The sequence below is a fragment of the Penicillium cinerascens genome (assembly GCF_028974065.1).
Source record: "Penicillium cinerascens strain IBT 15544 chromosome Unknown contig_9_segment0_segment0, whole genome shotgun sequence".
NCBI lineage: Eukaryota > Fungi > Ascomycota > Eurotiomycetes > Eurotiales > Aspergillaceae > Penicillium > Penicillium cinerascens.
The window spans coordinates 153,300-176,307 of record NW_026695296.1 but is presented as its reverse complement, the minus strand read 5'-3'; the positions used below and the strand labels follow the sequence as shown (position 1 = coordinate 176,307).

The 23,008-nt window shown below is 53.6% G+C and overlaps 15 protein-coding genes across 15 annotated transcripts; 5 read left to right on the top strand and 10 right to left on the bottom strand.

Annotated features, from left to right (window-relative positions):
• Positions 1-277: 277 nt before the first annotated feature.
• On the top strand, positions 278-1,385 carry N7498_006872 (TBP-associated factor 8 family protein; the record flags this gene model as incomplete). Its single annotated transcript, XM_058453934.1, has 2 exons — positions 278-539; positions 604-1,385. The coding sequence occupies 2 exons, from the start codon at positions 278-280 to the stop codon at positions 1,383-1,385; spliced, it is 1,044 nt and encodes a 347-aa protein (XP_058306183.1).
• Positions 1,386-1,567: 182 nt separating this feature from the next.
• On the bottom strand, positions 1,568-1,929 carry N7498_006871 (uncharacterized protein; the record flags this gene model as incomplete). Its single annotated transcript, XM_058453933.1, has 2 exons — positions 1,568-1,658; positions 1,712-1,929. The coding sequence occupies 2 exons, from the start codon at positions 1,927-1,929 to the stop codon at positions 1,568-1,570; spliced, it is 309 nt and encodes a 102-aa protein (XP_058306182.1).
• A 297-nt stretch (positions 1,930-2,226) lies between these two features.
• Positions 2,227-3,625, top strand: N7498_006870 (putative Rad51 family DNA repair protein; the record flags this gene model as incomplete). Its single annotated transcript, XM_058453932.1, has 2 exons — positions 2,227-2,286; positions 2,339-3,625. The coding sequence occupies 2 exons, from the start codon at positions 2,227-2,229 to the stop codon at positions 3,623-3,625; spliced, it is 1,347 nt and encodes a 448-aa protein (XP_058306181.1).
• Positions 3,626-3,670: 45 nt separating this feature from the next.
• Positions 3,671-4,833, bottom strand: N7498_006869 (threonine/serine dehydratase; the record flags this gene model as incomplete). The annotated part of the gene is made up of 2 exons (XM_058453931.1): positions 3,671-4,440; positions 4,500-4,833. The coding sequence occupies 2 exons, from the start codon at positions 4,831-4,833 to the stop codon at positions 3,671-3,673; spliced, it is 1,104 nt and encodes a 367-aa protein (XP_058306180.1).
• Positions 4,834-5,103: 270 nt separating this feature from the next.
• On the bottom strand, positions 5,104-6,291 carry N7498_006868 (Ketol-acid reductoisomerase; the record flags this gene model as incomplete). Its single annotated transcript, XM_058453930.1, has 1 exon — positions 5,104-6,291. The coding sequence occupies one exon, from the start codon at positions 6,289-6,291 to the stop codon at positions 5,104-5,106; it is 1,188 nt and encodes a 395-aa protein (XP_058306179.1).
• A 459-nt stretch (positions 6,292-6,750) lies between these two features.
• On the top strand, positions 6,751-9,132 carry N7498_006867 (isochorismatase family protein family; the record flags this gene model as incomplete). The annotated part of the gene is made up of 1 exon (XM_058453929.1): positions 6,751-9,132. One exon carries the CDS (start codon positions 6,751-6,753, stop codon positions 9,130-9,132), a length of 2,382 nt encoding a protein of 793 aa, XP_058306178.1.
• Positions 9,133-9,218: 86 nt separating this feature from the next.
• Positions 9,219-9,481, top strand: N7498_006866 (uncharacterized protein; the record flags this gene model as incomplete). Its single annotated transcript, XM_058453928.1, has 2 exons — positions 9,219-9,256; positions 9,337-9,481. 2 exons carry the CDS (start codon positions 9,219-9,221, stop codon positions 9,479-9,481), a joined length of 183 nt encoding a protein of 60 aa, XP_058306177.1.
• A 386-nt stretch (positions 9,482-9,867) lies between these two features.
• N7498_006865 (enoyl-CoA hydratase/isomerase family protein) lies at positions 9,868-10,768 on the bottom strand (the record flags this gene model as incomplete). Its single annotated transcript, XM_058453927.1, has 2 exons — positions 9,868-10,600; positions 10,656-10,768. The coding sequence occupies 2 exons, from the start codon at positions 10,766-10,768 to the stop codon at positions 9,868-9,870; spliced, it is 846 nt and encodes a 281-aa protein (XP_058306176.1).
• Positions 10,769-11,273: 505 nt separating this feature from the next.
• On the bottom strand, positions 11,274-11,762 carry N7498_006864 (Hsp20/alpha crystallin family protein; the record flags this gene model as incomplete). Its single annotated transcript, XM_058453926.1, has 1 exon — positions 11,274-11,762. The coding sequence occupies one exon, from the start codon at positions 11,760-11,762 to the stop codon at positions 11,274-11,276; it is 489 nt and encodes a 162-aa protein (XP_058306175.1).
• An 842-nt stretch (positions 11,763-12,604) lies between these two features.
• Positions 12,605-12,948, bottom strand: tfb5 (TFIIH complex subunit TFB5; the record flags this gene model as incomplete). The annotated part of the gene is made up of 3 exons (XM_058453925.1): positions 12,605-12,652; positions 12,724-12,875; positions 12,930-12,948. The coding sequence occupies 3 exons, from the start codon at positions 12,946-12,948 to the stop codon at positions 12,605-12,607; spliced, it is 219 nt and encodes a 72-aa protein (XP_058306174.1).
• A 190-nt stretch (positions 12,949-13,138) lies between these two features.
• On the bottom strand, positions 13,139-15,019 carry N7498_006862 (putative MFS multidrug transporter; the record flags this gene model as incomplete). The annotated part of the gene is made up of 6 exons (XM_058453924.1): positions 13,139-13,682; positions 13,731-14,092; positions 14,138-14,293; positions 14,349-14,672; positions 14,727-14,821; positions 14,884-15,019. 6 exons carry the CDS (start codon positions 15,017-15,019, stop codon positions 13,139-13,141), a joined length of 1,617 nt encoding a protein of 538 aa, XP_058306173.1.
• A 364-nt stretch (positions 15,020-15,383) lies between these two features.
• N7498_006861 (uncharacterized protein) lies at positions 15,384-16,138 on the bottom strand (the record flags this gene model as incomplete). The annotated part of the gene is made up of 2 exons (XM_058453923.1): positions 15,384-15,652; positions 15,706-16,138. 2 exons carry the CDS (start codon positions 16,136-16,138, stop codon positions 15,384-15,386), a joined length of 702 nt encoding a protein of 233 aa, XP_058306172.1.
• A 241-nt stretch (positions 16,139-16,379) lies between these two features.
• Positions 16,380-18,727, bottom strand: N7498_006860 (Oxidoreductase 2OG-Fe(II) oxygenase family; the record flags this gene model as incomplete). The annotated part of the gene is made up of 7 exons (XM_058453922.1): positions 16,380-17,117; positions 17,176-17,244; positions 17,294-17,617; positions 17,676-17,882; positions 17,935-18,014; positions 18,069-18,514; positions 18,567-18,727. 7 exons carry the CDS (start codon positions 18,725-18,727, stop codon positions 16,380-16,382), a joined length of 2,025 nt encoding a protein of 674 aa, XP_058306171.1.
• Positions 18,728-19,828: 1,101 nt separating this feature from the next.
• N7498_006859 (uncharacterized protein) lies at positions 19,829-20,175 on the top strand (the record flags this gene model as incomplete). The annotated part of the gene is made up of 3 exons (XM_058453921.1): positions 19,829-19,916; positions 19,969-20,083; positions 20,145-20,175. 3 exons carry the CDS (start codon positions 19,829-19,831, stop codon positions 20,173-20,175), a joined length of 234 nt encoding a protein of 77 aa, XP_058306170.1.
• A 732-nt stretch (positions 20,176-20,907) lies between these two features.
• N7498_006858 (TDT family transporter) lies at positions 20,908-22,160 on the bottom strand (the record flags this gene model as incomplete). Its single annotated transcript, XM_058453920.1, has 4 exons — positions 20,908-21,063; positions 21,116-21,401; positions 21,455-21,751; positions 21,808-22,160. 4 exons carry the CDS (start codon positions 22,158-22,160, stop codon positions 20,908-20,910), a joined length of 1,092 nt encoding a protein of 363 aa, XP_058306169.1.
• Positions 22,161-23,008: the final 848 nt, after the last annotated feature.

Genomic DNA, 23,008 nt, shown 5'->3' with positions numbered 1-23,008 from the left:
GACTAAGCGAGCCTCCGGATTGGTCGATGGTTGCGACATGTCGTACTGCGCCGCATCTACACTTTCAATTCTGTCTAAAGATACGATGTTGGCACGTTTAGATTGAAACATAGTCGTTATTGGCTTCCTAAGTCCCCATCATCTCAACAATCTCTTCCAACCGAGCACCCGTTGCGACCACCTGTTTCCTCAGGCATCAACGCAATATCACGTGACCAAGTCCCATCCGTCAACAGTTGGAGCTTTCTCCGCCCAGCGTCTCCGATCACCAACCACCATGGCCATGGCGTCGGGCCCAGTGAAGCGCTCATCTTCCACACTGGAATTGACCGACAGCAAGCGGCCAAAGCCTCATTACTATCACCATCACCGTTTCCAGGAGCCCGTCACTCTCCCTCCATCCTCGGAACCAGCCGTACAGGATGACTCCAACATCGACCATATGATGAGTCGCTCGATCGGGCAGGCCCTGAGGAATGAAGGATTTGAAATGGCTGATCCCACTGCCTTGTCGAGCTTGCGCAGTTCCGCAGAGGAGTGTATGTGGCTACCCTCGAGGGGATCTACCTTGGCGTCAAGACTTGATACTGACCCGCCATTTAGATCTTTTTCGATTATCCACCTATGTGCGCCAATCGATGCTAGCATCGCGCCGCATTCAACCTATTCCTCATGACTTCGAGCACGCTTTCACCCGTGGCCGTGTCTCCCTCGACGACCTCCTTCCCTCCGTTAAATCGAACCGGCCAGTCGCGCCGGTACCGCTTCTCCTTCCATCCCCTCCTCCCGAAGATGAGGTTACCCGCAAGCTTCCATTTTTGAATGCATTGAAGGGAGAAGAGGGCTTGACGAACCGTTCCTACGTTCCCAAGCACTTCCCCGACTTTCCGAGCAAACACACCTACTCTGCTACGGCGGTCTTTACAGAGAGAGACAGCGACCCGCGCCAGATTCGAGAACGGGCTGCCGAGGATGGGCGTCACGGTGAAGAGGCGCTACGGAAATTAGCTAGCGCCGCGTTCCGCGACAACCCGACGAGCTCGAGCGGCAAGGACAAGAAGCTCTGGGGCCGGCGGATGGAGAGTATGGAGACAATGTTTGAAAAGACGGTCAAGGGGCTTGCGAAGAAATTACAGAAGGACCCACTCGCATCCGTATCCGCGCCGATGGACGCCGGGTTGAGTTCATCCATGGATATCGACTTAGGGCCGGCCGATGGGCACGCAAAAGCACGGTCCAAGGTGTCGTGGAATATAGAAATGGGCCCCATTGTCAACTGCGAGCGAGACTTATGGCGGCGGACAACTGCGAGCGGGCAGGGAGAAGAGAAGACGCCCAACCCCCCGGCCAGCGTTGAACCTACAGATGGCGTTATTGGCACATAGAGGTATCAGACGAGGACATCGGCGTTTTTTTATTTTTATGGGGTTATGGGCTGGCGCTTTGTGTTTTATCAGAACTTTTGAGGAGATACCCATGGCAGTCGCAGCATAGTTTCAACATGATATTATTCCCTAAAACCTCCACCCAATGCAAATACTGTACATCATGCTACTTTTGCTTCCCTTCACGATCTCGTGCCCATAGATTGCGTTTTGCTTGTCTCTGGCCCGAGTCTTTCCCACGATGTTGTCTCTACTGTCAATCCGCCGGCGCAGCTATCGAGAGCAGATCAGCACTGGGCATCCAGAATCTTTCCAAGTAGACTCACCGTCGAAACAGGCGCACCACCGGCTTGCATACGATGACTCCCGGTTGCGGAATCTCTTCCGACGGCGGATTGCAGGAATACTGCATCATCTCGAGGAGTGCGCATTCTTTGAGGTTGACGGCCGGGCCTTTACGACGTTTGTCTTGGAAGTTGCGCTGGATGGTGTTGACATGGTCGGGTAAGGCGTCTGCGGAGAAGACGGGGACGAGAGGTGCCATGTTGATTGAAGAGTACGGCGCTTGGACAATGAGTTGCGTGGAGCTCGTGAAGCTCGCGAAGCTCGTCAAACTGTTCGGTCGTTGGGGAAGCGCAGAGTTGAAGTGGCCCGAGTCCCGGACGTCGAGACTCCCGTTCCCGAACTACTTTCGACTTTCGACTTTCGACTTTCGACTCTTTTACTTCCCTGCTTCCCTCGCCCCCCGACGACTCGGGCCATTGATGCACTGCGTGGTCATTTATGCTTGAATTTAACCTGAGAAATGAATGATCCGTGCCGTTACTGACCATTGTCCGTCATGGCTGCCAGCTTAGGCGCGACATCGCTAGCGGATGTGTACCACGAAGGACTAGATGAGGTACCTGTCCGCACTTATACTTTGGCTCTTTTTGCAACAGCTGACAATTTAGATCTTGCGTGACCTGGCAAATGTCTATCCTGCCGGCCCTGATCACGAGTCACAACTTCTAGGCGTCCCAGTCCTTGATGCCTTACTGGAAGTCTTCATGCAGAGAACAATGGGGTCGTCTGTTGATGCTCCTCACCAACGATTATCGCGAGAGCAGATTCTAACGGAAGACGAAGAGATGCTTCTTCGAGGCGACACGAATGAAAACGTGCGCGAACCTGGTGAAGAACCAGCTGCCAGTGGCCTGCCTTCCAACGTCTTGTTCGCCCACTCAGCCAATCGAAGCAAAATGCCCAGTCCGGTCGTGGAGATTTCAAGTAGCTTATCGGCCTCTGGAAAATCCCAGTTGCTTTACTATTTGATCGCGCGTGCCATCTTGCCGCGGTCATTCGGAGACAACCCAGTCGGAGGGCACGAGGCGGCCGTCGTTTTACTTGACACCGATGACCGTTTTGACGCTGGAGTATTCCGAATTGTGGCCCGAGGAGTTGTACAGCAGGCACAAGACCTCACTGATTCAAATGGGAACAACACGGCTCAAGGTCCATCTGACGATGAGCTCGAAACAATCGTGAGTTCTGCACTGCAGCACCTTCATGTCTTTCGCCCTCAGTCATCCTCTGCCCTCCTAGCCACGCTGTGCGCTCTGGACGCCTATCTTTTCAATCTCTCGCGTCACTACTCGGGCTCGCGTCCGCTGCAGATGATTGCTCTTGACAGCATCACGGCATTCTTCTGGCAAGACCGGCTACGTGACGAAATTGCACGCACCGAAGACATTGGCCGCCCTTGGGCGGAGATTGAACAAGAGCGTGAGCAAAAGCAAAGCTTCTACCTCTCAGATTTGTATGCCGAGCTCGTTACGAAGTTAAAGCGACTACAGGGCCGGTTTGGCTGCACAGTTGTATACACTGCGACGGTCTCTAGTGGTCGGCCCTTAACAATCAATAGTAGCCATTTTTCTCTTGGCCCTTATGACCGACCTCCATCACGAACACCGTCACTCCGGCCAGTTCTTCCTGCGCCGTGGGGAAACTTCCCAACCCTTCGTCTTGTTGTCCATCGCGACCTGGTGCGCTCGTTCCCACCCGCAATAAGTGCGCACGATGCGAGGAAAGATGCTCCCGCGCGGCAGAACATTGTGCGAGAGGGCAAGTTTTCGGCTTGGGTCAATTCATGGGGGCGCGAAGAATGGCCTCGTCGGGTATCGGACAGCGTTGACGCCCTCAATGGCGGATGCTTTTCTTTCTACGTGGGTGAGACTGGAATTAAGATACCCCCAATCTGATGAGATGAGTATCTAGAATCCGCCTATATTGCAAAATACAATCTTTCAGCCAAACAGCTTGCTAATGGCCTCGACGGTCGTGTTGCCTCCACTGAACACGATCGCCACGTCCCACCCTTTCTCGCCGCCTTCTTGCTCGACGCGTCGTCGAAGATCTTCGTTAAAGAGACATGCTGCAAGTCCGACCACTGCACTCGGCTCCACCACGACCTTCATTCGCTCCAAAACCAAACGCATCGCGGCCTTGATCTGCTCTTCCGTGACGGCGAAGACCCCTTCTACCTTGCGTTTGTCTGAAATCACTTCCCAGTTCAAGACTCCCACGGGTGTGCGCAGACCGTCTGCAATTGTCAGAGTCGAAACTTTTTCCACACGCTGACCGGCCTGCAACCCACGACGGCAGTCGTCGGCGCCCTCGAAGCTGGGTTCTGCGCCGAATACCAGTGTCTGCGGCTTGTCGGAGAAATAGGTCGCTACACCGGCATTGAGACCGCCGCCACCCACAGGAGTGATCACTGCATCCAGAATGCCTGAGCCGCGCTCAGCATACTGCGCTTCCAGCTCCAGCGCAGTTGTGCCCTGCCCGCAGATGACATCGAAGTAGTCATACGGGGGCACCAAAAGAGCACCCGTCTTCGCCTGGAGCTCTGCAACCACGGCCTCGCGCTCTACACTTGTAGATCCACTGAAAATTACTTCTGCTCCGTGTGACTTGGTGCCGGCAATTTTAGACGGGGTACTGATGCGCGGCATCACGATGTAGGCAGGTATGTTCAGGGTCGATGCGGCGAGAGCGAGGGCTTGTGCATGGTTACCTAACAAAAATAGAATCAGTTTCAGAGTATCCCGGTGCCGTGAATGGGTCAAAAGATACCGGAGCTATGCGTAATCACCCCGCGCCGCTTGACCTCTTCCTCTCCGCGCTCCTCGACCAGCCGCAGCAGAGCATGGAATGCGCCGCGAGCCTTGAAGGCACCGATTCGCTGCAGGTTCTCGCATTTGAAGTAGAATCGGAAGTTTGGCCGCGCGGGCGTTTGGCCCTCGAATGGCGTGTCCACCAGGGCCTCGGTCGACTGCGGGGTCGAGGCGATGGCGTCGAGAGTTTGGCAGGTTAGCAACGGTGTGCGGTGGACATATGGCTGGATCAGATCGTATGCGGCCTGGACGGCGGCCGGCGTTAGGGCCTGCACCGTCTTTGCTGAAGACATCGTCGGTGGAGTTGAGAGGAGAAAAAAGCCGACAGAAAAGTTGGGGTCGTCTCTACCCCGGATTCTCCTCCGCCGGAGCAAGGCCGATGGCCAAGTACGACGTCTACGGTTACGATATTACGACGAAGTCAGGAAACTCATTTGAAGAGGAAAAATCGGCATTAACAAGCCGGAAGTGACATTTCATTTACCCGATGCCCAAAAACAGATTTTCATAGTACATCATAACATTTTGTCCAAACCCTCCCTGACGGGTATCACGATATTAATTTATTTCTGGTTCTCGGGGCGGAGCGAGCGGACAGCCTTGCCGGCGCGCCAGATCTCGAGGTCGCGGATCTCCTGCATCTCCTTCTCGTACTTCTCGCGGTAGTCCTTCTGCGAGTTGTAGTCAAGGGAGCGCTGGGTCTCGGTGCCGTCACGGACGCTGTCGTAGAGCTCATTGAACAGGGGCTTCAGGTTGTCCTTGAAGCGGCTGGACCAGTCGATGGCACCACGGCGAGCGGTGGTGGAGCACGCAGCGTACATCCAGTCCATGCCATTGCCACCGATCAGGGGGTAGAGGGACTGGGTGGCCTCCTCAACGGTCTCGTTGAAGGCCTCGGAGGGGGAGTGACCGCGCTCGCGGAGAACCTCGTACTGAGCGAGGAACATACCGTGGATGCCACCCATCAGACAGCCACGCTCACCGTAGAGGTCAGAGTAGACCTCCTTCTCGAAGGTGGTCTCGTACAGGTAGCCGGAGCCGACGGCGACACCCATGGCGATGGCCTTCTCCTTGGCCTGGCCGGTGACGTCCTGGAAGACGGCGATGGAGGAGTTGATGCCACGGCCCTCACGGAAGAGGGTGCGGACGGTACGGCCGGAGCCCTTGGGGGCGACGAGGATGACGTCGACGTCCTTGGGGACATCGACCTTGGTGAGGTCCTTGAAGACGGGGGAGAAACCGTGGGAGAAGTAGAGGGTCTTGCCCTTGGTGAGGAGGGGCTTGATGGTGGGCCAGGTCTCGGACTGGGCGGCATCGGAAAGCAGGTTCATGATAATGGTACCCTTCTCGATGGCGGAGTTGACATCGAACAGGTTCTTGCCGGGGACCCAACCGTCCTGGACGGCCTCCTTCCAGGAGGCACCATCCTTGCGGACACCGACGATGACGTTGAGGCCCTGGTCACGGAGGTTCAGACCCTGGCCGTGACCCTGGGAGCCGTAGCCGATCAGGGCAAGGGTGTCGTTCTTGAAGAACTCATGGAGCTTCTCCCGGGGCCAATCGGCACGCTCGTAGACGTCCTCCTTGACACCGGCGAAGTCAATGGTCTTGACACCACGGACGGGGGCCACTTGGGCGACACGGGGCACGACCTTGGCCAGAGAGGGCCGGGGGAGGGCGGCAGTGACGACGGAGCGAGGAGCGGCCACGCGGGCCATGCGGAAGGCACGGGGAAGGGTACGGGAGGCCATTGTGAAGGAATTGAGAGTGGAGAGTGGAGAGTGGAAGAAGAAAGAGAAAAATGGAGGAGGGGAGAAGGAATTGGGAAGATTATAAGTTGCTAGGGATTGGGGCGAGCTCCGAGAGCGGTGACTCGACCCAAAAGGAACTTTCGGAGAATGCTGCGAGCTCCCCGGTGGCCGGTCACCCATTGGTGAACTGACACCGTGCCGGTCCACCGTCTGGCCGGAAGAACCAGACGGGCGATCGTTCGATCTCCCCGGGCGCAGCAGTAGGAAGTACTACATACGGACACAGTACTCCGTACGACCGTTGGCTTGATGCTATGATTCACGGCTTCATGGGCCTCCGATCATGAACAAAGGACGAGGACAGAATACATCGCTGCCTGAGGTGTCCACCTCCGCCCCCGACCCCACGCCAACCAACTCGTGAAGACTCTCGGACTCCGCAAGTACCATGTCTCGACCATGAGTTTCTTCTCGTTCGGTAATCTGCCTGTCATCCAGACCCGCAAGGCACTGCTGCTGCTCGACTTCCAGAACGACTTCGTCCGTCCGTCCGGTGCCCTCCATGTCCCTAATACTGCCGACATCCTCGAGACCCTGCCACCTCTGGCCGTTGCCTTTCGCCGTGCGGGTGATGTAGTGTGGGTGCGCTCGCAGTATGCATCTCCTCAGTCGCTCACCGACTGGAACTTTGGCGATCGAATTGTTCTGGATAGGGAGCCGCAGAAGCGGAAGACCGCGCCCGCTTCGGACGTGATCGAGGCATCCTCCGACCGTGATTCCCCAGAGCCCGTGGACGCGGAGGCCTTTCTTTCTGCTGGATCAGCCACCTGCTGTGCTGCACAGACGACGGGGTTCCAATTCCCGGCTCCTCTTCTCGCGGCCATTGATCCCGAGCGTGACACGGTATTGGACAAAATTGGCTATTCGGCGTTGGAGTCAGAGGGCTTGGTGCTCTCCTTTCGCCAACGCTTTGTGACCGAGCTGTATCTGTGTGGCTCTCTGTCTAACGTTTCCGTGTATGCTACTGCGTTGGATGCCGTCCGAAATGGTTTCTCGGTCACCCTTATCGAAGACTGTCTGGGTTACCGCGATTTCCAGCGTCATCAAGAGGCAATGCGCCGCATGGCGGATATTCTCGGTGCAACCGGTAGTACTGCTCAGGAGCTTGCCCAGGAACTAGACTGGGACGAGACAGATGCCATCGCCCGCGGCAGTGCCCCTCCGCCCCAGGAGTCGGCCGTCTCGGCGGATATCGAGAGTATCATCGACAGTTTAGGATTCAAGACCGCCGACTCGATCCCGGAGGAGACACCCGATCGAGAAGATTGCAGCCTCACGGAGCTCGTTTCTCAGACCCGGGCCCAGCGGGCCGCAGCCGCACGGGCTCCCGCCGATGGAAAGAAGCATGTTCGTGCACGAGTGCGACGTCCCAAACGTCGCGAACCAACCCCCGACCCAGCTTTGAGCAACGGTGGCATTGGAGAAGGTGATGCCCGCCTCATTCCGGATGTTGATCTGCCTACTGACGCATTTCAGCGCATTCGGGTCGAAGTCTCTTGGCAGAAGATGTATCATCTGTCGGGCCAGGTACCTCGTCTGGTGGCGGTGCAGGGCCATATTCAGCCTAACGGTGCCGTCCCAATCTACCGACATCCCGCAGACGAGTCTCCACCACTAAACCCATTCACCCCTGCCGTAGACGAAGTGCGTCTTGCGGTGGAGCGAATTCTGGGTCACCCATTGAACCACGTGCTTATTCAACTCTACCGAGACGGACAAGACAGCATCTCCGAACACTCCGACAAAACTCTCGACATCGTTCGCGGCTCTTTCATTTGCAACGTTAGTCTGGGCGCTCAGCGTGTCATGGTACTCCGCACTAAATCCTCGGCCTGTGAATCCAAAGAGGGCGCAGAATCAGGGCGCGCTACCCAGCGTGTGGCACTCCCTCACCGGTCACTCTTCGTTCTCGGCGAGAAGACGAACATGCGGTGGCTCCACGGCATTCGGCCGGACAAGCGTCCCGACTCCACCAAATCACCGGAGGAGGTAGCTTTCGGCGGCGAGCGTATCTCACTTACTTTCCGAAACATTGGAACCTTCATCGACCCGGCTTCCAATACAATCTGGGGCCAAGGAGGTGTAGGCAAGACCCCGGACCTGGCTCGGCCTATAGTCCACGGGGATCCTGCAGAGATTGAACGACTGATCCGTTCATTCGGGCAGGAAAATCGTGAGACCGAGTTTGACTGGGACTCCGTTTACGGTGGTGGGTTCGACGTGGTGAACTTTGTCACTGCGTCCCCGACACGACTGGCCCTGAGCGGCGACCAGGTGGCTGATTTGCGGGTGCTTCTGGCTCTCGGAGAGAATGGAATTCGATACGAGGTTGTCGGAAGTCATCAAGTGGACACCTACAATGGAAACCCGACGGCACGCCCACTGTATGTAGATCCACAAGAAACGACTGTTGCCGGTGATTTGGCCATCTTGACACATTTGGTGGAACGACCCGTGGAAACGTTTCGACCCGGTGTGGATGTTTTGCGTGGCGGGAATCACCTGGCGTGGATTGAGGAGTTGCTTGCCTGTTGGCGCGAACATCGCTCCGGTGACAATGGTGTTCTTGAAACCAAACTGGATCATTGTGAGCACACCCTTGAAGGACAGTATTATCTCGGTGGCGCAATCCTCAGCATCGACGATTGCTTGCTGTGGCCGGTACTGCGGGAGATTGTGCAGACCCGAGGGGTATTTGATGCTCGATTTGTGAATTTGAATCACTACTACCAGCGAGTTGAGAAACGAGGCATTGTGCGGAGCATTCTGGAGACTCGCTGAATTTGCCCTCGTCTAGCGATTTGATACCTTTGCATATTATTCTACACCCCCTGGACATATGATGATACCTTACGAATCTACCGGCCATGAGCCGAACTTGCATTGAGACCAACGCCTTTCTATTGTTTGTCGAAACTAACCCGACAACGTAGTCCCTGACAGACCCTAGCCCAGAAAATCCGCGGTATTCAAAGCGCTTTCCAGGGCAACTCGTCCGCTGGTGACCGACCGCCATGAAGACTGCCTGGGCCGCCACAAGGGCGTCCTCGGCACTGGTATGGGTGTGGTCAATGAAAAGTGTCCATCGACGATGTCTGCCCCCAGGGACTCAAAGATGCTTGCGACGTAGGATGATCGTCGAATGCGACACCCGCTCCCTTCGCGGCCAGTCTCGCATAACCTACAAACCGCCGTCGTTGTGTCCGAATTCGACGATCACCGGTGTTTCTAGTTCATGGACCTGAAATGTTTCTGCAAGATACGCGGCGTGTTCTACCCCCAAGCTCGGAGTATGTCCCCGTATGTCAGTGGAAAACCTGAAACCTCTTGAAACTCGCTGCGCTTCAGAGAAATTCCGCCGTGCAAAAAGAAGAAGAAAATACCGACCTCGAAGCGGATCTAGCCCTGGAGATCTAGGGAAATACGATGGACTCCTGCAGGTTTCAAGGTTTTATTTGTGATGGCATATGTACAGAAGCTCGGGAAAAATACATCGACGACACGGACAGGCCGCCTTTACAGCTTCTCGAATGTCGGAGTGCGCTTCTGTAACCCAGACAGCAGCGCCGCAGATACATCCTTGGTTTGCAGGGCAGCGCTATTCCACACCCCCACGTAGCGCAGACCGTCCTGCACGGAGTGGTCGCGCGACCAGTTCAGGACCTCCTTAGTACCTTGCACCGCCACCGGGCTCTTGGATGCGATCAAGGTGGCCGTCTTCAAAGCTGCCGCAATTGTGGCCTGGCGGTTTTCATGCACAGCACTGACGAAACCTACACGCAGGGCTTCCTCGGCCCCGAACACGCGTGCGGTCAGGGCCACCTCCTTCACCCAGCTAGCGCTGCCCACCACTTTGGGCAACCGGCTCAAAGTGCCAAGGTCCGCTGCAAGACCGATATCGACTTCCTTGACCGCGATGCGCACGTCCTTGGAGCAGAGACGCACATCCGCGGCGGTTGACAGATCGACGGCCAGACCGAACGAAAACCCGTGCATAACAACCACGACGGGTTTCTCGCAGCGCTCGACGGCAGAAATGCAATCCTGCATTTGGGCGACATGGCGGCGCATATGAGCGGCCTTGCGGGCAGGGTCGGTGTCGGTGCCCTCGGATAGCAGGCCCTCGGAAGCAGCTTTGACATCTAACCCGGCGGTGAAAGCCTTCTCTCCAGCTCCACTGAGAACGACAGCCCGGACGGATGAGTCTTCGGACAATTGATTGAAAATCTGACCCATTTCAAGCCACATCCTGTTACAGCGAACGTGTTAGCGACCCGCTCGCCGGAGAGCTCAGGCAAACTCACGGTTCGAAGAAGGCGTTCATCTTATCCGGCCGGTTGATCTCCACGTGAGCAACATATTGATGCTCAGCTGGGAACTGGACGGTAAAATACTTGAAGGAGTAGGCTTGCGACATGGTTGAAGGAGCTTGAAGAGACTTGAAGAGCCGTCCGGAGGGGGACGGGGGTCTATATGGCTGAGATGGGGCAATGCCGAGGCAAGTCAATCGTTATTGTGAACCGACCACTTGGATAGTTTCCCGTAGTTCGTAGATCCTCGACTGTCATGAAGTGCTTTCAAGTGTCAAAAGGGTCAAAACGGATACACGAGAGGAGAGCGTACAGGCAAAGAGCTCCGAGAGAAGTTCCAAGGTTGAGCGTTCGGTCTACTTCACATGCCTCGGTCCGGATAAGGCGCGATAAGGAGCTTACCGCTTTCGATCTACGTATGGAGAAGTCTACACGCGCTACTGGGGATAATCATTGTGAGGTAGTGGAGATGAATTGTTTGAGCTAAACCACTTCATGTTGAGAAAAGCCAAAAAAAAAGAAAGCCATTAAAGTCGTATCTCGTGTCCCCGGCGTGGACGTTCAAATCCGAAAGTCAAGTGAAACCTTCAAAATGTCGATTAGATCCAACGTTTACTCAACGGTGATCTTCTTGGCAACAGAAGCAGTGGCCTTGGGCACTACGACAGACAGAATGCCGTTCTTCAGGCTGGCCTTGACAGCATTCTGGTCCACGCGGGTCGGGAAGGAAAAGGTGCGCTGGAACTCGCCGGTGACGCGCTCACTGGCCCAGAAGCGGTGCTGAGACTTGGGGGCATTGCCCTTTTCCTCGGTCTCGTCACCCTCGGTCTTCGCCTCGTACTCGCGCTCGGTGTGACCCTTCACGGTCAGCGTCTGGGGATCGGTGAACTCGATATCGATATCCTTGTGCGCGATGCCGGGCAGCTCGCCGTCCAGGTGGTAGGCCTCGCCGGTCTCACGGACATCAAAGCGAGGTGAAAAAGAGCGCATAGAGGACCGAGAGGACTGGCGGCCGGTACGGTGGATGTCATAGTCGTCCAGCAGGCGGAACAAGGGAGTGAAGTCACTCGAAGAAGGGAAGCTGGTGCGGAACAGAGACATGGTGGATGGAGAGTGGACGTCAAGTGACGCAATTAGTGGCCAAGATATTATTTTAGGATGTAGGAAGCTTGAAAGCTTTGTGAAGATTGGAAAGTGGATGATGACGATGATGAGAACGAGAGATGGAGAGGCAGGTTGTAACGGGGGTTATATACATTGTGGCAACGACAAGCAGTTACCACAGACGTGTCTTGAATCAGCACATGGTGGAAAATGCCAAGAGCAGACCGCAGCTTCGCGTTGATGCTGGATGATGCTGGATGATGCGGCGGGGTGCCACTGGCGTCAACTGGCACCTTCCAGACAGGGTCACGTGATGGGTAACGGCACGGCAGGTTGCTGTCTGGAGATATCTGGACCTGTTAGGAAGTGAACATGCACTCGTCGGACGTTCTATTCTATTCCCAAGGTCCACGTTACATGAGTTTCGAGTATCTAGCGAGGACACAGGGTGTCTAATGCCGATACCAGTTTACTCAGTTTCGACCGGCAACTTTCTCTCGCGCCTCTTGTCCTACCCCAAGCAATGAAACATTTGTGGCCCGTCATCGGAATCCCCAGAAAACTGAAGAGTGACTGCAAGGCACCATGGCCAGATATTGGCCCGAGCGCCCTATCGTGTGCTGGGAATCATGGGTAGTAGCGTGGCGTACGAAGGAAATCTTCGTGATCGCAGCTCCCAACACATCAAAGACCCGAGAGGCTGGTAGGAGGTCATCGGAGAAATCACATTGTACGCCGCTTCGCATCGAATGGTGATGGGTCGTTTGTGTGTCGTGAAGGCAGTCGAAGAGGCTCGTGGCTTGGGAAGATGGGGGGGACCATGTCTCGGAGCGATCGCTCTACTCGGATTCCGACTCATTGAGCTGCATGATCTTCTCATCCAGGTCCTGTCTTTTGTAAGTGCGTTGTCCGTCAGATGACCGACTCGGGCGAGATGGAGATCCCGGCCACGACATACCTGATCCAAACGTGCCTTCAAGCCCTGTAGCTGGCTCTCTTTAATGACCAGATGATTTTCATCGTCCAGGTCCTCCACGATGTAGTCGTGTCGTTCCTCATCGTACTTGAGGATCATGGATTTGATCGAGGGATCACATTCGATGAGCAGGCCTGGGTACGATGAGTGACGTGGTTTCAACAGGAAAAGCGTACAGGTGGACTGACCTCGGACGGCACGCGGCATTGTGACGGGAGTGTTGTGGTTTGGGCTGGGAAGATAGTTGTGAGATGCAAAAGAGAAGGTGCTGACGGGCAGTCAGGCATCCAGGCAGCCACTGCGGGATGCTATGGGCTTAGGTAATCGGCTTTTTATCTCCTCGAGCCTCGATCATTGATTGGCAGCACTTCTTTTCTATATAGATAATTATTCGCAATCAAGCTTCCTGATCGGAGCCGAAATCATCTTGTCTTTTGTCATTTACCCCCGAGCGCCATCCGGTTCCCGCCTGCAAGACAGTCGCCCCCAGTGCCAATGCGCTGCCCGCCAGGAACAGCATGCGTGTCGCGTGCTCGTAGCTTTGGATGGCGACTAGTCGCGCGAGGCCAGTCAATTGCATGACGGTGGCCGGGCTTCCCAGTAGAGTACGCACCAGATCCGGCCGAGGGGGCAATCCGTGCTGGGAAAAGCCCGTTTCCAAGGAACTCTTGAGCACACGAGCGAAGAATCCACCGCCAATCGCCGACCCGAAACTTCCTGCAAAGCCTCGAGACATCGCTACAAGCGAAGTAACAATGTAGTGCAATTCAGGATTGGTGAGATGTAGCACATGAGACAAAGTATAGTTCATCAGAGACCCGGCAAACAGGCCGTCTAGAAAAGTGACTGAAAGGTATACCACCGCAGAAGAGGTTGGCGTCGAGAGAAAGGCGAGGGCCGCCGTGGCCATGGCGAAGAGGATAAATATAATCAGACAGGAACTGGATTATGCATTAGATCTGAAACCCAGACCATCAAAGACGACTCACATATAGTAGCTGCTAGCTTTACGTATGTGCAGCCATCCGACAAGTAGACCACCCGCTCCAAATCCGGCATTGGTTGGAACCAGAATAAGCCCAGCCGACGCAGGGGACCATCCTCGGACGGCCATCGCATAGACCGGTGTGAAAAATAGAACGGCCCAGCGAGCCATCATCATGCCCAGGGCCGCAACGCATGTCAATAACACACTTCGGTTCCGCAAGAGTCGCACGGGAATAACAGGTTCACTGGCCCAGTTCGATTCAATGAGAATGAACAGTCCAAACAAAAGTAGAGACACTGGGATGGGCCAGAGAGGAATTTGGGGCGAGGCCAGACTGGAAAGCATGAGGACGACCGAGAGGGTCTGCCTGGTTAGCCAAATCATAAAAAAAGGTTGGATTCATCCTACCAGAGTAAAAGAACCCGCATAGTCGATTCTGACAAGACTATTTCGTAAAGCACTTCCTGTCAAGGCGCCGCGATCGTTTGGAGAAGTTGGAAGAGCCAAGGAGAGTAGAGGGCCCAATACCAACGCCGCCGGAGCCTGTATCCAAAACAGAAAGCGCTAGAATAGAATCATGATCAGTCTATGATCCCCGTGAAGAAAATGACGGACTCACCCATCCCACAATTGGCGTCAACAGGCCTGCAAGAACCGCCCCTGAAGCCACACCGGTCGTGTAGCCCGCGTTGATGACGCCAATATACAAGCCTCGTCGTTTGGGGCTCGCAAGATCCAGAACCAAAATAATGGCCACGCTCATCAGTCCACCGCTGCCGATACCCGTAACGACCCGACCGAGAAGGAAGACTGCCAGAGTTGGAGCGGCAGCGGTGATGAACAGACCCAGAGCTAGAACAAGGCCCGAAAAGGTAACATAGATGCGCGGTGTAAAAATCTCCGATAGTCGTCCAGATAAGGGCGTAACGCTGGACATCGCGATCTTCGAGCAGTCAGATATTATATGGTCTTTTGCAAATGCTTTGTCGATTCATACCATAAATGCCGATGTGAACCAAGTCGCTTCGGCAAAAGCATCCAGGTCGGCTGCGATGTAGGATTGGGCAGTGGTCATTATTGACATGTTGGTCGCTATAGGACAGCCATTCAATTCACCGTCGTTGAGAGAGTACTTGGGTAGCAATAAAACTTACTCTGAATAAAAATCAAAAGACCCATGGACGTGATTATTCCCAATCCCCTAAGAGAGCTCACATTGCTTTGGGGGTCATCTTCAGCGGATGCAATGAGCGGCGTTTGCTCGGACGGCGAGGTTTGTCTTTCCACCATCTTTGCGAGTTATCTGGATAGCAGCTAAGAAGAAAATTTATCCATTGAGATATGAAATTGGGAATATGAGGGAAAGCTGGAACCTGGAAGCGGCCGGGATCGCATTTCTAAGCATCACATCGATAGCGGCGATAAGCAGGTTACAACCGTCGCGGGTCTCGGCTGTGGGGAGCTTGACAATTACAATTGGTGGCAACAATGACATGGGGTACCTTGAATATCATAGGCCGCAAAGATAGACGAGATTCGAAAGATGGATCGTAGAAAACTGCGCAAGTATATATCTAATGAGAGGAATATTTTTCTATTGGTTATTACCAATCATCTGATGACTTTTTTTCAAACCCTCACTAGATTGCGCAACTTAAATTCTACTGTCGATCCACGATCGAGGCAGATCGCCGCCCCAGGATCCTTGGATGTTTCCGAAGCGGTTCCATGCCAGAAAAGCAAGTCCACCCAGAAAAGTTGCAATCTCGGCATCGGTGAGTCCAAGCTCTTGGAATACATCTACCAGGATTTTCTCTTGACCAACCCAGGCAAGGGATAGGTTGACACCACGAAGGGCAAGCCAATCCAGCTGTGACTCCCATTCTTCCCAGGTCCAAAAGGCCGAAGTGTAAGAGAAAGTCACTGAGAAATATATGAGCAAGCAATCCGAAAACCGAGTATCATGAATGAGTTACCCGTATTGAAGTGATATCGCCAAGGAACTGTGCTGGAGCTCTGAATCGGCGTGTCGATGGGAGGAAGGACCGAGGGGGCCCTGGTCCAGACGGCTGCCAATGAACCAGTAGATATCAACATGGAAGATATCAGTGAGATAGCGATGGAGACTATCAACGTTGGCCGTTCTGATTCTCGGTGAATTTCTTCTCGGTCATACCCAGAGGAGAGTGCACTAAGAGAGTTGCCATGAACTAGAACGGTCCCATTGTCCGCGCTTTGGACTATATATTGATCGTAGCCGTCACTGTTACCAAAATCGGCGTCCAGGTTGAAGCGAAATTGGTCGCTATGATTTGGCAACCGCCGCTTGACGAGACTATAGAGGCCTTCAGTCGACCGGGCGACAGCCGATGCTACAAAAAACCAGAGCAACGATTTGATCCAACGCATGGCGCGGATCTTTAAGCTTAGGGTTGACCAAAAAGAAAAAGAAGAGAACATCAAAACATGCATAGATATTTGCGATCGAGCCCCTTGGCCTATAAGAGACGCGAGTGTTGCATGACTTCAGTCCCCGCACCGTCGGCATTCGCACTGCAACTGTCTGATCCTACGTGTGCCGATCTCTAATTATCCCCGCTCGTATTGGAGAACATTTGACGTGGGGAAATTGACACGTCCGTGATAGTGTTCAATGTGCGACAAAATCCCGTTGGCCCTTCAGAGCCTTGCTTAAGATCTCTGGATACCATCGCTGCCCGACATCCTGATGGCTGGTCACTCGGGCAACCAACGTGCCTTCGCCAATGTTTGTTCGAAACATTTCGTTAAATGTTGCTTCGGCATCCGACTTGGCTTTGTCATCCTTCACTAAATCTCGTATGTGATTTGGAATGACTAGTGAGATTTTCTCCGCAGAGAGGTCAGGACTGACCCCTTGGAAGACTGGAAAAGAGAATCGTGAGCCAAGAGAGTTTCCCTCGGTATCCAAAAAGTTTTCCTTCCGTAGGCTCACACGATGAGTTGTCGCTGTACAAACTCCTCCAGTTAAGGCCTCAAGGGCACGGCCGATGTTGACCACAAATGTGTTTGGAATTGGGGACGCCGGAATCCAGTCTCCGGCTTTATTCTGCACCTCAAGACCACGATGAGGCGTTGCTTGCAGAAGGAACGTGAGAAATCCAGAGTCCTTGTGGGCACCGACGCCCTGGAAACCGTTGTCATCGTCACCCGAGGTTGGAGGAGGAGGATACTTGATCAACTTTAGTTTATGCTGCCCTGGCTTATCGAAAGCTTGCTCGAAAGCCGTCGATGGAAGATCTAGAGCCTCCGCAATAAGGGCTGTAAAAGATCCGGCTAATTCACTGGCTTCAGCAATGTAGTCCTCAATTGCCCTGCGAAATCCAGGGATTGCATTTTCATCGGGCCACTAAACTAAGATGTAAGACATGAAGACAGCGAAAGAAACACGTTGGCCAAGAACGTACCTGGTTAGGGCCGCAGATATTTCTATACAGTGGCTCGTCTTTTCCGGGTGCAGGGAGTTCGGTTGCAAACTGACTTGGGATCAGTATGAAATCTATTTAGCACGCGGAACAAACCTACATCAAACTGTTCACGGTGATCTTGCTTGAGTGCGGTAATTTCTGCTCCAAGTTTAGAATAGCCTAGAAAGTGCGGGCTGTTAACCATGTCAATCTCCAGCTTCTTCTCCAAGGGAAGGCGAAAAAGCTCCAATGATTTTTCCAAAAGCGCCCGCTGCGCGTCGACCGAGACAGGCGGGTTCTGAAGATAGAAAAATCCAACATTGATCAATGCTTCCCGAAGGTGGTTCAGGAAAGTTGGCTTGGTCGATGAGGACAATGCTTGAGAATAGTCGAGAACGGGAATGGAAGTAAAAGGCAAGGGATTCAACGCCAGTTGCTCAGACTGATATAGTTAGTAATGCTTCCAACAGGGGATTTCACAAGGATCCCAGTCTCCCCACCATTTTGGATATAAAATCGAGTCTCAACTCGTGGAGCTGAGCCGAGTTCTTGGTAAACTCGTAATTATGTCCACCGCCGAGGAGCAATCTTGCCTGCACGTTTGGAGAGCCCGTGAAAAGCCCTGCCAAGCTATCAAAGCGCGGTTGAGCCTCAGTTGTGCCTTGCCAAACGAGTTCGTACTCGGCAGCAAGATACTGCACCGGCACCTGTTCTGGTCAGTGACTCCTGTCGAGTGCATCCCCAGACGAGATGAAATACCTTGACCGCGGGAAATATGTCGTTGACGAGAAGGTAATACCATTCGGGTCCCGTGAACTCTCGGATTTCTGCCCTCACACCTGAAATGAGGATTGGTCAACGTGTGGAATGCCATGTAGTTGCATGATTCATACTCGGCTCAAAGGCTGCCCTCAGCGTATCCCCAGTAAATACCTTCTCATCAAGGCACTCGAAGGGGCCAAAGAAACGAGATACCACCGTAGGCACGTCGTCAATCACAAATCGGGGCTCGTTTGATTCCAGATCCGGGTCAGGTAGGAGAAGAGCTCGCTGCAAAGTAGGCACAACTCCGAGGGCGCTGACGGCCAGGACCGGAAAGCTCTGGCAATCCGATTGGGCCGCGATGGCGAGCGCGATGGCGGCACCGATCGAGTGTCCGACGAGGATGACACCTCGCTGGGGGTCCGTTTGCGAGCAGTACACGCGTGAAATGAGGTCGGTGATCAATGCGACGGAGCTGCGGATGGGCGATGCGATGGCGGGGATGGGATTGCCTCCGTATCCTGGGCGTTGGACATTCAGCACATCATATCCGCGCTCACTTAAGACTGCGGGGTATCTGACGTGATTCAGCGAGACCCTGCCCTTCAACTTCTGCGACATAAACATACCGAAAGCCCGGATTGTCGAAATACGCCGCGTTAGCACCCCCGCCGTGGATAAATACCACGAGAGACCGAGGGATTACGGTCGGATTGCGCTTCTTGAATAGGCCTGTGACCTGGAGACCCTCGGACTGTAAGGGGAAAACATGATCGGAAGAACTTGTCATAGCCGTGAAGTGATTGAAGTGTGGATGTTAGACATGAATCTGATGCGGGGAACCGCGGGCGCGGCTGGGCCAGAGTCTTGAGGTTATTCCGCGTTTATACAAATTGTTTATATGGTCTCCACTGCATTGACTGCCTCTGGAGTATATTCGAATCTAATCACAGCGTTTCTAAACATAACCCTGGAACGATAGTCGTTCAAATCGTCGGCTACATACCTAGTGTAGCGGAGGATCTAATTTCGCTTAGTTATCTATCGCTTTTCCCTCGGTGCCTGAATCACGCATTGAGGCGCACTGATGATGCAGAGAGCACCAGTTCTTACTGCTGGTTACGACAAAAAAAAAAGCTCGGGCGGGCTAGTCACGATCTTGTAGACAGCCTGTAACTATGTATATATCACTCTTGTCTCTCAGGCATAAGGGCAAAACACTGTTCTTTTCTCTTTTTTTAACTACTTTTGGGCGTGTCCATCGCCCTGCTCATAGCCACCGCGGTTGGTTTGAAGTGGTGAACTGCAACAGGCGATATTATGCTTCTATCTCGACCCATCTGCACCAACAGACTGCCATTGAGCGCCCTTTTGCTGGAATTTACCCACTTGTCGCTCGTGGGAAGACAGTATTGGGGAAACAGTGGGTACCGGAGTCGGGGGAGATGAAAGATGCAGAAAATGAAGGTCCCCCAGGTTTACTGCCTTTCTGCCTCGTTGCCTTGGCTTTGTCGGCCTGAGATCAAAGGCCGCAATGCCCACCTTCGTGACATCACTCACGTCCCCCACTTCTTCACCAATTGTGAAAGCTGTTGCAGACGGGATCAGATCGGTGTCGATGACCTCAGATCCCGCAGGATTAGTGGCTGTGAGCTATCCATAGGAGCCACCAGATAGAGGGTCCGTGGGGCAAAACCGCTATCCTGCGTTGATCTGAGCGCAGCAATGACGATACCAAGAACAAACCAACCTGTCTGGACCCTGACGTGGTGTCGGTGATGTAGACGGTCCCTATAAAGGAAGCACTCCCCTCGCAGGGTTCTTAACTTGAAAATATTCCATTCAAGACTTTCTACCTACACACTACCGCAAATAACCACACTTTTACACCATGGATAAGCTCTCCGGTCTCGCTTCCAAGCTCGGCGGTGGCAGCAAGGGGAACCAGTCATCTGGAAATGAGGATTACGTTGACAAAGGTGCGTTTCCGTCCATTGGTTTTAATTTGCTCGCCGACTGACGTCTCTCCAGGTCTCGATACCGCCGAGGGCAAGCTCAGCGGCGGCAAAGTTGACCCTGCCAAGATGCGCTCCACCAACGAGAAAATCACCGACACTGGCCGCGAGCAGTTCGAGAAGGCTACTGGGTAAGACTTCCCGCGACAATCACGGTCGTAAACTCAAAAACTAATTACATTGTGACTGTAGCAAGAACGTCCCCGACAAGGTTTCCAACTAATCTGCCTTGGAATAGTCGCAACAGCATGGCGGTTACGGCAATGATGGATCTACGCTCCACACCGAGAAATGATACCCTGCGGGGATGGTGAACGATTACGATGCCAGTTATAATCACATAAAAATCCATTTCCTCAGATGGCAACCATCTCCTATCGTAATGTATATGTTGCGGTGTATGCTCAGAGTTGTGGTAAATGCGGTAAGATGCCTCCGAATCCCGACCCGATGCGGTGGCGGGTAAGTATATTGTGCGTACGACAAGAGTTGGAGCCGAGCGCCAGTCCGCGGCCTTGCTGCCGGCGAGTTGACTCCCCGATAGGAAACCAGGACACGATCAAAGTATTTTTCAGGGGGTCATACTCCCTCGCAGCAAAGTGCAGGTTTCCTATCATCGCCAAGGTAGCTCGCGTTTCCAGGCTCTTGGGCCTTTTGCGTTACTCGACACAATTTGAATGCCGGACAAACCAGGGCAAATCTTCGGATGGCGGGTTAGTGCCCGTGTAGTATTGAGACCTTTGCAAAGCATACATCACACAATGTCCATGACGAGTAGGTGAGCAGGACCAAGATCTAATCGGAAATCGCTAGAACTCGGCGAAGCGTTTCAGAAGCTGGCATATATTGATGGCCCTGCATCAGTCCTCGGCCGTAGAAGACGCTTGAGGCTCTCGGTGAGATTTTGGGCGGTCGGAAGGGCACTCTCACGACGGCCAAGGCCGTTAACTCATCCCTATGCTCGAAGCCGATCGCTTTCTGGATTGTTCTCATCCTCCTTTAGAGTCAAGTTCTGCAGACATGGCGCAAAGAACAGGTTGCCATGCCATGCCCCCATCGCCGTTCGCGAAACGACCAGTGCCCATAGCAGCAGAACAGCGGCACTTAAGACCTGACTACGCCGTCAGTCGCTAAGATATCAATTGCGGGACATTTGAGCTTACCGTTCCAAAGACCTTGAAGAACATAAGATTTAATTCGACTCCCAACTCGATAGTGTTGGCGGCGTAAACACCGAGCGGAAAGGTAAACCCCCACCAGCCCATATTGAAAGGAAAGGGAGAACTATACAGAACGGTCGCGAGTGCGAAAACAAGCCAGATCAAGCCAAAACTCCACATAAGTAGTGAGATGAATACGCCCAGAACATAGGCCATCTGACCTGCAATGGGATCGAGGATGTCGGAACCCTGTAGAAGATCTCGAGCGACCTTTCCAATATAGACGATGCTGTAGATGGTCAGTATTGCCTCGTAAAAGAATTAATCAACTACGCATCCTACCCGAAGCCGCCAAACCCCAGGGGCCCAAGTGGCAGAAAACAGCTGACAATAGTCTCTCGCGGAGGCAATTTGTGGACTGCCAGTCGCTGATAGTACATCACCAGCACGACTATTGCCAGAGGGGTACCCATACCCCAGAGGATGAAGGATACAAGAAGCGTGCCCAATGCATGTTGTTTGTTGGGCAGGATGCTAGCTACCTCGGCACCTGCACCCGCCGCCACAATCGTCGCGGCAATGGGCAATAATTGCAGGGCAGTAATCCGGTCCAGGGAGGTAATGTAGCGTTGAGAAATTCTGTGACGAGCTAGTCAGTATAGCTCTCGCGTGCTGAGGAATTGAATTTGACGAACAGAATGAAAGAGAGGGAAAGGGTCACCGAGGCAGCGGCTACCACGTCCACCATCCACAAAGCCCACGCAAAGGACGCGGCCCATTCTCCCCAGCGCGGAACACAGACCAAGACCCACATATCGATGAGTGTCGCGAAGCCCATGGGTACTGTTGCCAGAAACAACGAATTTGTTGGATCCTGGATCATGACCCGCCAGATCTCGGGATATAATGTGTATCGCAGAATCGACGTGACCGAGGCTAGTGCAAAGATGGCGACGTTTAGCACGAAGAAGACGATTGATAGATAGTGCAGAACTGGCGTATGAAAGGGGATCAAGTTCATCAAGACCGAGACGATCCCGGTGCCCATAGTTACAGCGAACCATCTGCGGTGTACATCTTAGCGGAAAGCTCAACACGTCCTGAAGGGAGAGCCACATACGAGGGACTGAAATTGCGGACCACTCGTCGCCAGCCGACATTGTATTTCACAGGTCCATTGGCTGAGTTTCTATTCTCCTGAGTTGTTGCCATTTCTCTACCTCAACAATCATCGGTCCAAGTGGTGTTGCGAGGTTGCAACTACGAAAAGGCGAGGGGGCGGGTTGCTTACGGCGAAGTTGGCCCGCATTGCGGAAGTCGCCGATTTCCTGAAAACAAAACAAAGTTCATGGACTTAAGCCTAAGACCTATGGGTATTTCCGAGCACAGACCCAAATTGTCTATAAAGAGGTCATAACTCCAGAAATGATCTCTCCTCTGTTTTACCTCGTAGACCCAACGGTTGTCCATGGTCCCTTTACAGAGGATGCGTCAGAAATCTTGTTGTCCGTAGAGAATCGAAAGTGAAGGCCACCCGACGACTTTTGGATCGAATATGGGTTTATGAACATTACAGGCCCCTGAGCAGCTACCGGGGTTTGCACATATACCTGTACCAGAGCCGAGAAAAGGGCCTCTGATTTCAGCTGAGAAAGTATTGCCGGGAGACGAAAAGCTTAAAGACGAGGCGTAACAAAATCCTTGATAGGAAAGAGCGGACTTTTGGTGGAGAATTATAAAGTGCTTATCTACGAAACCCGTCTCGGCGGCCAAAGGACGATTCGTGAAAACGTGAGCGTGGGATAGGACAGATTCGGGTGGATAACCTTCCGCTGTGTTGAAGCCGCGGAGAATTTCTGCAGTCGAGTAATATGCAGATCGACGCAGGTGCTGGTT